This window comes from Adelges cooleyi, unplaced genomic scaffold, assembly GCF_023614345.1.
Source record: "Adelges cooleyi isolate 19-005CV unplaced genomic scaffold, UGA_ACOO_1.1 ACOO_flye_CR_arks_rails_tigmint_CR_PRNA_519, whole genome shotgun sequence".
In the NCBI taxonomy this organism is placed as follows: Eukaryota; Metazoa; Arthropoda; class Insecta; order Hemiptera; family Adelgidae; genus Adelges; species Adelges cooleyi.
Genome location: NW_026096208.1, coordinates 948,144 through 960,538, shown reverse-complemented (window position 1 = coordinate 960,538; position 12,395 = coordinate 948,144). Strand labels below are relative to the sequence as shown.

Genomic DNA, 12,395 nt, shown 5'->3' with positions numbered 1-12,395 from the left:
ATATATAACATTCAAATTTATGTTCACATATGATATATGTCTATATATTAATTTATAAACATTACAAGTATAAACTTTAAAATTGATTCTACTGCTTATACTAATTAAAAAAAAATTTTAAAAATAATGTGTTAGCATAGAACTTTAGGATTTCTAAAATATGTTATTGACCTACCATATTCCATTTATGTTAATGAAAATTACATTTTTCCAACTTATCGGTACAGCCGTTTAAGGTTTTCTAAGTTTTATACTAGAACTTGTCCATTATGGACCTTTAATAAGGTGTTTTTTCTGAAAATTCTTTGATACCCTTATGCCGTTGACCACCTTTTGCAATTCATCCGCCTTTACAGCCGGTTTCCCAACTTTAGGACAAGAGATTACCCTTCTCTTGACGGCTCCTTCACCCGAAACTGTTGGCTGACAAGAGTTAGATCGCTTATGGCTAAATAAAATAACTTAAATAATATTTTACGAATGAATATCAATATCCATTAATCTCGTTGGTTCTTTGAAAACCAAAATTCTAACTAATCGGTTAATAGTTTTTTTCTTGAATGTGTCCTATATTCGTATCTTCGCTATAAGTTTGCTACTGCACAATAAATATCATTCACCTGTACCACAAACCATCATATACCGGTTGTGTACACAATCGTTTGTTTAAAAACTCTGTCAAGTGTACAAAATAAATTGTGCGCTATTTAAATAACACAATATATTTTATTCAGTTTACAGTACCTATGGACGGCGAATTGTTTTTTTATAAGTGATTCGTATAGAATTTATAAGCCATATAAACACGTATAATACAATGATGATTGATTATTATTTTATTGCGCTCATCGTTTTAAGGTCAACTCCAGGTATGTATTATACTTCATACACTACTACATAAATAATTGTTTTCTTATAATAGAAGCATATAGTCTTAAGCAGTTAGTTCTGAACTCAATCATGGAAATTATCTTAATATATTCGGGCACTAAGAAAAGGCCCAATAAATTTTCACTTATCTTTTCACAAACATCCTTGCTGACTAGTTTAATGTGTAAGATAAACTCTAGTAAACCTTGTGGAGGCTAATTCGATATTTTTAACAAGTTTAACGGAAGGTTAGTTTGTAGTCTCTGTCCTTAATTTTATATTAATAATTATTGCTAAAAATGGTAAACGATTTCACAAATATTATTAAACCGTACTGAATTAAGTTTATCGGATGGTTTTCAGGCTCTGTCCTTAATTTTATATTGATTGCTAATATTGTTAAACTATAAAACAATGCTGCAACACTCGTGCTATAAAAGTGTCATTATTATTTTATTTAAAAAACTAAAAAAAATGCTAAATCAAATGACTGGATGCTAAGTCATGTCGTAAATAAATTATTTAAACTCGTTTGTAAAATATCTTTTATTATTTAGCATCTTCTTGTCCTACCGGGCATGCATCGTCTTCGTCGAATCCGACCGGTCCCGAGCAAATAGATCACGCTGACTTACTGGTCAACGACATTAGCAGTTTGTATCTAAATGAAAAGTATGTGTTATATTACGACATTTTATAAAATATGTATATATATATATATAATTCAATTTTATGTAAAGGACTGGTGGTTTTAATTTTTTAGAACATTAATTTTTGTTTTATAATTACAATTTTACGTGTGCGTGTTGAGAGTAATAACAATATATGATAACAATGTAACAGTGTTGCATGATCTTTTTTAAAAAAACAAACTAGTTATTTGAAATAATTCTTACAAACAAACAAAACATATATAAAATATTAAATTATTGCAAATAAAAACAAATAAAGTAATAAGATAAAAAAACATTGATAACAAAAAAAGATAGAAATAAAAGATACAGATACTCAAACCACACTAATTATCAACAGGTAACATAAATATGTTAAATATACCTTAATTACCTTACTTTAGATTCACACATATTGTTTAGCTCTTCAATTAGTTAATTATATAAAGAAAAAGTTATTTATCTTTGAGCGTTTTTTGTGGTTGGACATTGATATCAATGTGTATAGGACATTTAATAAGAATGCTGTCTAGATCTAAGTTTTGTTTATTATGAAGATCAATAATTATTGAATAAGGAAACTTTAATTAGGCCGAAACTTGTCAAGTTCACATGACAATTGACATGCTCTTATTTTTCAAATCCGCTATATATTCAACAATACAATTTCTGCTGATTGCAAGGGAGTATAAAGTTAGTGACATTCCGCAAACAGAAACTATTACATCTTACAACTTAACTTTAGTAATATCCATATCAAATTTGTTGGATATTTTTAGTGACGGTTTACCAAAAAAATTTTAAGGAAGGATATTCGATATTCACTTGCTAGATACATAATTATGATTGTTAACATCAACGTCCTTAATTATGCTTAAACAGCTACCGCTGAAACACTACCTTCAAAAAGGATACCGAATGCATATTATATTTTATAAGAATGTAATGTTAAATAATTTAAAATGTAAAAGTAGTTGAAAACAAGATTTTAAAATGTTGTAACTAAATCATAGATAAAATATTGTGAATTGTGTTTGAAAATATAGTGGTTTGTTCTAGAAGTGCTTGTAAAGTATCTTCTTTTAGGAGAGAGGGGGGGTGTAAAATTTGAATCTGTAGGCGTATGAACTACATTATTAATAACATTGTGGTCATTATTATTATGCGTACCATTTGCAAGTTGTTGTGTACAATTAACCTCGTCGATTATATTTATTTCGTTGCCCTAAGGGCTGCACAAGGATCTGATGCCATGGAAAAATATTCACATTAAGGGAAATAAAATTTTCACCAAATCCCGGGCAGCTGATTTTAGGTTAAGGCGCCTATTATCAACGGGGTACATAAATGAAACTATGGCTAATTTCGTATAAGAATACAGAGCAGTTTATAACTAAACTTTTTTTTCGAATTGCTCTGTAATATTCTAAAAACAATTATATTATACAATAATCATTATATTTTGTAATTAGTATTTATAAGTATATTAATAATATATTTTAATATTTATTTTAGGTTTTCGGATGTTGTTTTAGTTGTAGATAATGAAGAATTTCACGCCCATCGTATTGTTTTAGCCTCACGCAGTGATTATTTCAGGTAATTTAATCATTTAGTACATTATTCTGTTAGTAATAACAACTTAATAAGCATAACTATACAAATATATCAAATGAATTGTTTTAAATAGTTTTGCTAAACAAGAGTAAATTGGAAATGACTTATTGTATAAACTTTTTGTATTCTATAAAATGGGTGTTTTTGGTTGTAGGGAACATAATGCATTCTTATGCTAATATTGTTTATATTTTTTAGCGTATCACTGTATGGTGGTTATATAGAATCACATAAAAAGAAGGTGCCAATAAAAGAAGGATCAGCAACCTCAGTTAAAGTACTTCTCCAGTACATTTATTCCGGTCGAATGGATTTAAGTATTCTAGAGGTAAATTATAGTCGACTTGGATGGCCGGTATTTAAAAGCCGAAAATCTACTTTTTATGGATGTGCATTTTTTAAAGATCGTTCGTTCGATCGGTTGTGTTTTATGTATTTAGTTAGAAAAGAAATGTATAATTCAGCAAACGATTATTTATATACACATACAATGTAATTTTTTTTTTTTTTAGAGTAAAGTAATTTTGGAATTATTAATTCTCTCAAATGTATATCGTTTTACAAACTTACAATTTTCACTGTGCGAGTATTTGCGGGGTAAAATCGATGTACACAATGTAAGTACGTTGTTTGCTGTGGCACTTTACTATCAAATCAAAGAACTAGAAATCGATTCACTCAATTATATCGATAGCCACGCTTTGGATGTATTGCAATCTGAAGATTCTCTCTCTTTGACTTACGTAATGATATTTTATAATAAAAATTGCATAATGCTAGTGTTACGTAGTCAGTTGTGACTGAATTGTTTTTTTTTTTTAGGAAGCATTACTTCTAATTCTCAATCGTGACACGGCGTATGCTAACGAATTGGATATATTCCGTGCCGTTTGTCGGTGGATCAAAAAGAACCAAGACCACCTAGTTCCTGGAGATAAAACCAAAATTTTATCTGCCATTAGATATGAGCTTATGGATGATGAAGAACTGTCTGAAGTTAGGCAATCAGAGTTGGTTAGCTCGGATAGAAATATTTTGGATGTTATAAAATTGAGTATAGACTCCCTCCCACGAGAATTGAATAACCGAGGGCGATTAGGTATGCATAATGAAATTATTTGTCTATCAAATTATGTCACAAGTAACTACTTTATTCTTTAGAACCCAATGTGAATTTCGCTGTTGGCCCTCCCAATAAGGTTTCTCAAATTGATGGCGGTACCATGATAGTGTTGAATCATTTATCGACTTTAAACTATATTGAAATGGAGTTATACGACGAACAAGCAATGTATGTTTTTACATGTTTTAAAAATTTGAACTAAAATGTATTTTTATGACAACTATTAATCAATAATAACAATTATGATTAGTCAAGAATTTAATTTATTCACAATAAAATATCATTTTTTTATTTATAATCAAAAACATGTTAATTATATTGCTCTTTTAATAACTTAATTTATAGAAAAATTCCACGACCTTTTATTTGATCGAATTAATTTTCATTGGTGCTTCACTTATAGATTCTTTAACAAAATTAAATTAAAATAATTTAATTTATTCACAAATAAAATATCAATATTTTATTCTTGTATTAAAACATGTTGTTTATTCGCTAAATAATTTATAAATAATTGCTTTAACTTATTTGTCTATTTAGTTCTTACACTTATTACATTGAAGTATCAAAGGATAGGCTCAAATGGTTGCGTGTAATAGATCATTCAAATTATCATTGTCGGTCAATTCAACGTTTGTGGACCAACCGAATACTTGTTCGGTACATTCGAATTGTTGGCACCAACAATACTAGTAATAAGACGTTTAGCTTTTTGAAAGTCATGTACAATACAGACAAATTGCACTTAGTGGAAATCAAAAACGGATTAGTGGGTAAGGACAATTTGAACCCCTCCATTTATTAATATAAAAAAACATATTTGTCTAATGTAGTGACTGTAATTCTATTAGCTCCAAAGTACAATGTTGCTTTACCATCTATGGGTTTAGCTGTAAACAAAAGACAACCAGATTGTTTACAGGTTCAACTCGCCCAACCGTATGTGCTTAGTTCAATGAGGTAATCGTTTACACAACATTTAACTTTTACTTGGGCTTATGTTATTTAAATATTATACTGTTTGTGCCTGACAAGTACGCTAGGCGCTAATTGCGGGCCGGGGAAGGTATGTCACAAGTGAAGTGGTCCTGTAGAAAGGTGACTTAACGTTCGACCTCAACGTCTACACATTAGTCGCCTTTTACGACTGGCGTGTAACCTTAGAAGTATTCTTTCTCCCCTATCCACAGAGATAACCGTGGCCAGTAAGCTGACCGCTCGCGCCCAGTGCACTGTTTGTGCCTGAAATACAACTTAATTTAATAAATTAAAATTTATGGTTAAGTCTGGCAATAAGATCAGTATTATATTAGTATTATAATTATTTATAGGATTCTGCTTAATGATGGCAACAGCCGAACTTGTGGTTACATTATTCATGTTTCGGTCAATAATGAAGACTGGGAACTGATTGTAGATAACTCTAAGAAGCCGGCACGATCGTGGCAGTTGTTTAAATTTGATCCTACGCCAATAGTGTATATACGTATTAGTGCCGTTCGCACTTCAAAAAAAGACGAAGTAATATAATTAATCTAAGAGATTTTTCTTAAACTTTTCAAAACTTTTTTTTTTTAGCTGATTAAAAGTGTACATTTGGTGACACCTGCTCCAGTATCGCTAGATTCTGACGCCCCCACAAAACAATCGTGGTCGATTATACGGCTTTTAGGTCGTAAATAGCGCCATCATTCGCCCGAAGACCTTCTTTTATATGGATTTTATGTGGTTTTTTACATATTATAATATGTTACTCTAATTTGTTTTTGCTTTAAAATATATATAACATTCAAATTAAAATTTACATATGGCTCTAAATTGTTTTATAAATATAACAATATGAATTGTATAAATAAACCTAATAATCTATTTGTTGAGTCGAAAACTCTTTGTATATTCAAAAAAATTTTGGATGAATTTCATCAAAAAAATAAAAAACAAAAAATAATTTTAAAAGTACTATAATATAAAAGTAATTATATGGAAAAGTATTATATGTCGATAACAAAATTATAACTTTTTTTCTCCGTAAATTTCTCCTAAAGAATAAAAACATAGTTTACCTTATTTGGCCTCCATATCGTTTACTTTCTGAAAACCGAAATTTCCTTCGATTATCTGACAACAAGTTTACTAAAAAACCTCTCCCCAAAAGTTAGATTCATTACCGTGGTTGCTAAATAAATAGAACTCAACATTGTCCAATATAACAGAAATTTAAATCTGCTTTAAAAATGTGCTTCACGGTTTTCACCGCTGAGTTGAGAAATAATTATTTTGAAATCCCTAAAATCCAGCAGGGCTCAGTGAACCTAAAACATGAATAAATAAAAATTAAAAGTGAACGGTCACGGCAATTATTACATCTGTGCTATAATTACACAACACGCAATATCTAAAATACAACAAGTAAAAATAAAATAATATAATACGATTTGATATTATTATATTTTAATCTTAATAATATCCCAAGAAATGAGTATTCTTATACAACGAAATATTAACTAATAGGTTAATGTGTTTTCGACTTAAATGTGGGTTCTATTAGTCTTCCAGTCTCCAAGTACTATAAGAAATATTTATGATGTACTGTCTCCCCTTTAAAGGAAAAAATAACCCTTCTTTGAGGTGTAAATGGTAAAATGTCATAAAGGCGTCTATAGAATGATCGATAAACGAATAATAAAACACAATTATATAAATAATCATTTTAGATTTATTTTGGTGTCATATTTACAGAGGTGATCAAGGAGATATACACCCCCTAGGGTCCTAATCGTTATAGGTAAATCTAATGATTTAATTGTTAAACAGAAAACTATTCTAGTATGCAAAGAAGTTTTGATGAAATTTTACCAAAAATTATTATTTTGTTATAATATTAGGTTAAGTACCATAATATGTTTGTACCAAAAGTATAGCAACTTAATTTGGTATCTCCCCCTAACATAATTAATGAATATATACCTACACATATTGCTTAAAGAAAAAATATTGTTCACCTTTTTTGGCCTCCATTTCGTTGACTTTCTAAAAAACCGATTATTATCTGACTGAATAGGGTTACTCGAGAAAAAAAATACAATAAAAAGCTTATATATTTGCAACTACACGATTATATTCAACGATGCATCGCACAAAAATGGCACACCAGTTGTGTACACAACATTTTCTTTTAAAAACATTATCGCGTATGCTAAAATGTATTGCGCTATTAGCAAAAACCATTTATTTCAATCAGTTTACAATACATATGGACCGGGTATAATTTTTCTAAGTGTTTCGTATAGTATTCATAAATCATATTAACACGTATAACACGATGATGTTTATTTATTTTATTGCGCTCATCGTCTTAAGGTCAAATCCAGGTACGTTAAATCAAATTGCTGGATGCCAAGTCGAGTCGTAAGTAAACTATACAAATTCGTTTGCAAAATCTGTTTTATTTTTTAGCATTTGCTGGTCCTACCGGGCAAGCATCGTCTTCGTCGAATCCGACCGGTTGCGAGCAAATAAATCACACTGACTTATTCGTCAACGACATTGGCCATTTGTTACTAAACAAAAAGTAGGTGTTTAATTCGACATTTTATTACATAAATATATATAATATTTAATTAGATGTAAAAGAAAGTTTTCTTAAGTATTCTTTTCTTATTGATTAGGTGTATTATTTATTTAAAAAAACGAAAAACACATTTTAAAAAATACTTAAGAATATTTATCAGATATGAATTACTTCAAAAAACACAACGTGTACAATGTAAAACATAATATATTATAACCTTAAAAAATGTGTTCGACATCTCGTTGTCTTGTGTTTGTCATCGTTATCACTCCAAACTCGTCTTTTTTTTAAACATAGGTTTAAAACATAGATAAACATAGATATAGCTAAATATACAAAAACCAATAAATTAACAAATCAAAACATTTTCAAACAACAAAGTACAAATTATTTATTAAAAAAAAAAACATATATTTTAACAAAATAAAAATATATAAACTATTATATTATGCAATCATTCCACCAGGCAGGCATTTTAATTACTCTATTTTGCCTAATCTTTATATTTTCTGTATTTCCAGTCATATCTTTCCTTTCAATGTTCTTTTTTTCTATAGGCTGAGCCTTAAATATATACCCACACTCTTCACTACCATCCCATTACTTTGACTGTGTTTAGGACTTATACAAAGATGCCTAATGTCATTACTTGTACAAAATGCTTTAAACTCATACGAGGTATACGGTACATTATCAGATATAATCTCATTTGGCTTTTTAAAACTACCACTATACAAGGATTTCCTACTAACTCATGGGATAATAAAGGTTGTTTTACATTAGCCCTTTTATACTTATTACAAGATTCACACTCAAAAATACAATTTTTGAAATCATTTGCCATATATGGCCAGTATACAACTTGTTTTACCTTTGTAATGTTTTTATCAATTACACAACATATGATCTGCATGCAACTTTGTCATGAACTCTTTTCTCAACGTTTTAAGAACTGCAATACAGTTATTAAAGATATTAACCCATCACAAACATTAATAAACTCTTTTTGCTTAACACATTTTCCTAATTCAGAATTATCTATAAAATCAGTTAAATGAGTCTCCCACCCATAATCATATAATCATTCTGTTTTCATCAATATTCAATCTACTTAAATAATGTAATGGTAAAACATTTATATCAGAACCAGAGTTCCACTTAAAATTAAATATCAACGTTATTAATACATATTATTTTTTTTCATTTGGTATTAACATTACTGACAATAGTATCAATTACAAATATTTCATTTACATTGTTAGTACTATTACTATTATATATGAATCTTACCATTTCTACAGCTAAATTAAAAATGCTTTACAATGGTCAACTATCTTGTCGAGACAAATGTCTGGTGTTCTGAGCAATCTTTCTTGTAACTTAGTATCATTCACACCAAGTACAATTCTCACTTAATGCAAGTTATCTACTTGATTAACAAACTCACATTACTTTGCCATTTTTTTAAATTCGACGAAAAACTTATCAAATGACTCTCCTTCATTTTGGTGTCGTTTAAAAAATTTAAATTGTTCAGCAATAACACTTTTTTTTGGATCAACATACTTCTGTAATTCTTCAAATATTTTTTCAACCGTTCTATTAACCAGATTAAACGCTTGTAAAACATAAAATATTATAACCTTAAAAAATGTGTTCGACATCTCGTTATCTCATGATTGTCGTTATCGCTTCAAACAGGAATGGTGATTTGTAATAAATAATTATTAAGAGCATTACATTTTATTTATAATTGACAACATTACGTTTGTGTCGAAAGTGATAACAACATAATAAGATAACCAGGTAATAGTGTATTATTTACTAGGAAATTAAAATAATACTCATAAGCAAAACATACTGGACATAAAATATAATATTATCACATATCAAACAAAGAAAGTAATGAAACAAAAAATGTTAATGACAAAACAAGATAGAAATAAAAATACAGGTATTCAAATCATACAAATGATCCAAAATCAACATATATATCTCACAATTTTTTTTTATATTCCTATCATGACTTTTTACTATCTCATGAGGTTTAAGAGCTATAGGAGAATTTGAAAAATTAGTTTCCTTACTGCAATTATCATCTAACGACATCATTATTTTTCAACGCAGTTTGATAAAATGTTTTCCATTTCTCCTATACCATTGTCCATTTTCAGCTTGTATTTGATAAGACCTAGGTTGTTTAACCATCCTTGGTGACCAGTTACTATATAAATTATTGTAAATGTCAACCTACTTCTTATCAAAGTTTTCCCTATCGATATTATTTTCCTTATAATAATTTTTGTAGCAAAAGCAGTTTATAACTAAAATTATTATTTGATTTGCTCTGTATTATTTTTAAAGATAAAATATTATACATACATCATTATTCATTTATATTATTCATAAGTGTATTAATAATGTATATAAATATTTATTTTAGATTTTCGGATGTTGTTTTACAAGTAGGAAATGAAGAATTGCACGCCCATCGTGTTGTGCTAGCCTCACGCAGTAATTATTTCAGGTAAAAAAATATTATTATTTAGTATATTATTCTCTTAGTAACAATGATACAATAGTAAGTATAAAAAATACAAATTTTTTTAATTCATTTTTTTAAATAGTTTTGCTATTATTTTTTTCGGTATTAACAATTTTCTAATTAACTAGCTAAATGTTTAAAAAAACGGTGGCATTGGGTGCCTTAAGATTTGTATTGATTTGTAAATGTTATACAAAAAAACATATACATGTTAGTTTACTTACTAATTACAGTTACACTGTAACTTTTTTAATACTGAACTAATTCCTTCAAGTAGCAACTCTATAAATCACAAATTTCATCTAGTTGGTACTTTGGGGGAGGGGGGTAAAAGTTGAAAAAGTTTTCTTCTTTACAGTCAATTTTTTTTTTTTTGTTAACTACAAACACGGTGTACCAGATGTGAGAAACGAACAGACGCAAAAATAAGAGAACTGTTGTTTTTTGGATCCAGATTAAGTGTTGGTTTTTATGCAGTATACCACCCCAAAATGTATTTCATATTACACAATTTTTTTAAAGGATCACTAATGTTTTACATATTGTTATACTGTTGTTCATTTAAAGAGATTCACGCTAATTTTTTATATTATTTAATATTAAATAATCCGCTCTATGATGCTATGATCTAAGCAACTTAAATTAAACGAGAGCAAATTTTAATTGACTTTTAGTATAAAAACCCAATTCTTGTATCCCATGCGCTGTGCTTTACTGGTTGTAGTGAACATAATGTATTTTTTAATAATAATGTGTATATTTTTAAGCTCATTACTGTATGGAGAATATCAAGATGCCCAAAAAAGTAAAGTGCCAATAAATGAAGGATCAGCCGCCTCAGTTAAAGTACTTCTTCAATATATTTATTTTGGTCGAATTGATTTAAGTATTCTCGAGGTAACAATTATCGACTTAGGTATTCGGTATTACCTATTATTGCTTGTGTTTTATGTATTTAATGTAAAAAACAATAAATATTACTCGGAATACGATTATTTAAATACACATATTATGTAATTTTGTGTTTTATAGAGTAAAGTTATATCGGATCTATTAATTCTCTCGAATGTATATCGTTTTACAAACTTACAACTCTCACTGTGCGAATATTTGATAAAGAAAATCGATGTACACAACGTAAGTTCGTTGTTTACTATGGCATTTTATTATCAAATCAAAGAACTCGAAGTCGAATCATTTAATTTTATCGTCATCCACACATTGGACGTATTGCAATCTGACGATTCTCTCTCTTTGACGCCCGTAATGAAATTTTATAGTAAAAATACAATATTTCTCGTGTTAGGTAGTCAGTTGAGACAGATTTTTTTTATTTTTAGGAATCATTACTACGTATTCTCAATCGTGACACGGTGTATGCCAACGAATTTGATATATTCCGTGCGGTTTGTCGCTGGATAAAAAAAAAACAAAACGTACTAGCTCCTGATGCTAAAACCAAAATTTTATCTGCAGTCAGATATGAGCTTATGGATAATGAAGAACTGTCCGAAGTTAGGCGATCAGAGCTGGTTCGTTCAGATGCAATCGTTTTGGATGTTATAAATGACTCCGTCACACAAACATTAAATGACCGAGGACGGCTAGGTGTGGTTAATGCAATTATTTGTTTAGCAATTTCTGTTAGTATTAACTACTTTATTCTTTAGAACCTAACGTTAATTTTGCTGAATATCCTTCCAAAACGCTTTCTCAAATTGATGGCGGTACCATGCTGAGGTTGGCTCTTCCATCGAATATAAACTATATTGAAATGAAGTTAAGGGACGAACAAGCAATGTATGGTTTTACTTATCAATATTTCTAATTATCTATTATCATACAGTAATAATAATATAGATTTGTCGAGAATTTAATTTATTCACAATGAAAATATAAATTTTTTATCCTTATATTTAAACATTTGTTTGTTCACCAAATAATTTTGAAATAATTGCTTCAACTTATTTGATACTTTAGGCATTACTCTTATTATAT

The 12,395-nt window shown here is 28.8% G+C and overlaps 1 protein-coding gene across 2 annotated transcripts in view; it reads left to right on the top strand.

The window, feature by feature from the left end:
- The first annotated feature begins 753 nt into the window (after positions 1-753).
- LOC126842364 (BTB/POZ domain-containing protein 9-like) overlaps positions 754-12,395 on the top strand; it is an 81,368-nt gene continuing 69,726 nt past the window's right edge. The window contains exons 1-11 of one of the 2 annotated variants that reach the window (XM_050579304.1): positions 754-869; positions 1,428-1,542; positions 3,057-3,140; positions 3,357-3,486; positions 3,671-3,901; positions 3,981-4,257; positions 4,320-4,449; positions 4,822-5,054; positions 5,133-5,241; positions 5,613-5,802; positions 5,860-6,002. In XM_050579304.1, the coding sequence (XP_050435261.1) occupies positions 818-869; positions 1,428-1,542; positions 3,057-3,140; positions 3,357-3,486; positions 3,671-3,901; positions 3,981-4,257; positions 4,320-4,449; positions 4,822-5,054; positions 5,133-5,241; positions 5,613-5,802; positions 5,860-5,964 (1,656 nt within the window). In that variant the 5' untranslated portion in view covers positions 754-817 and the 3' untranslated portion in view covers positions 5,965-6,002. Of the gene's footprint in view, positions 870-1,427; positions 1,543-3,056; positions 3,141-3,356; positions 3,487-3,670; positions 3,902-3,980; positions 4,258-4,319; positions 4,450-4,821; positions 5,055-5,132; positions 5,242-5,612; positions 5,803-5,859; positions 6,003-12,395 lie in introns of those variants that run through there. The other variant, XM_050579303.1, reaches the window with a different exon arrangement.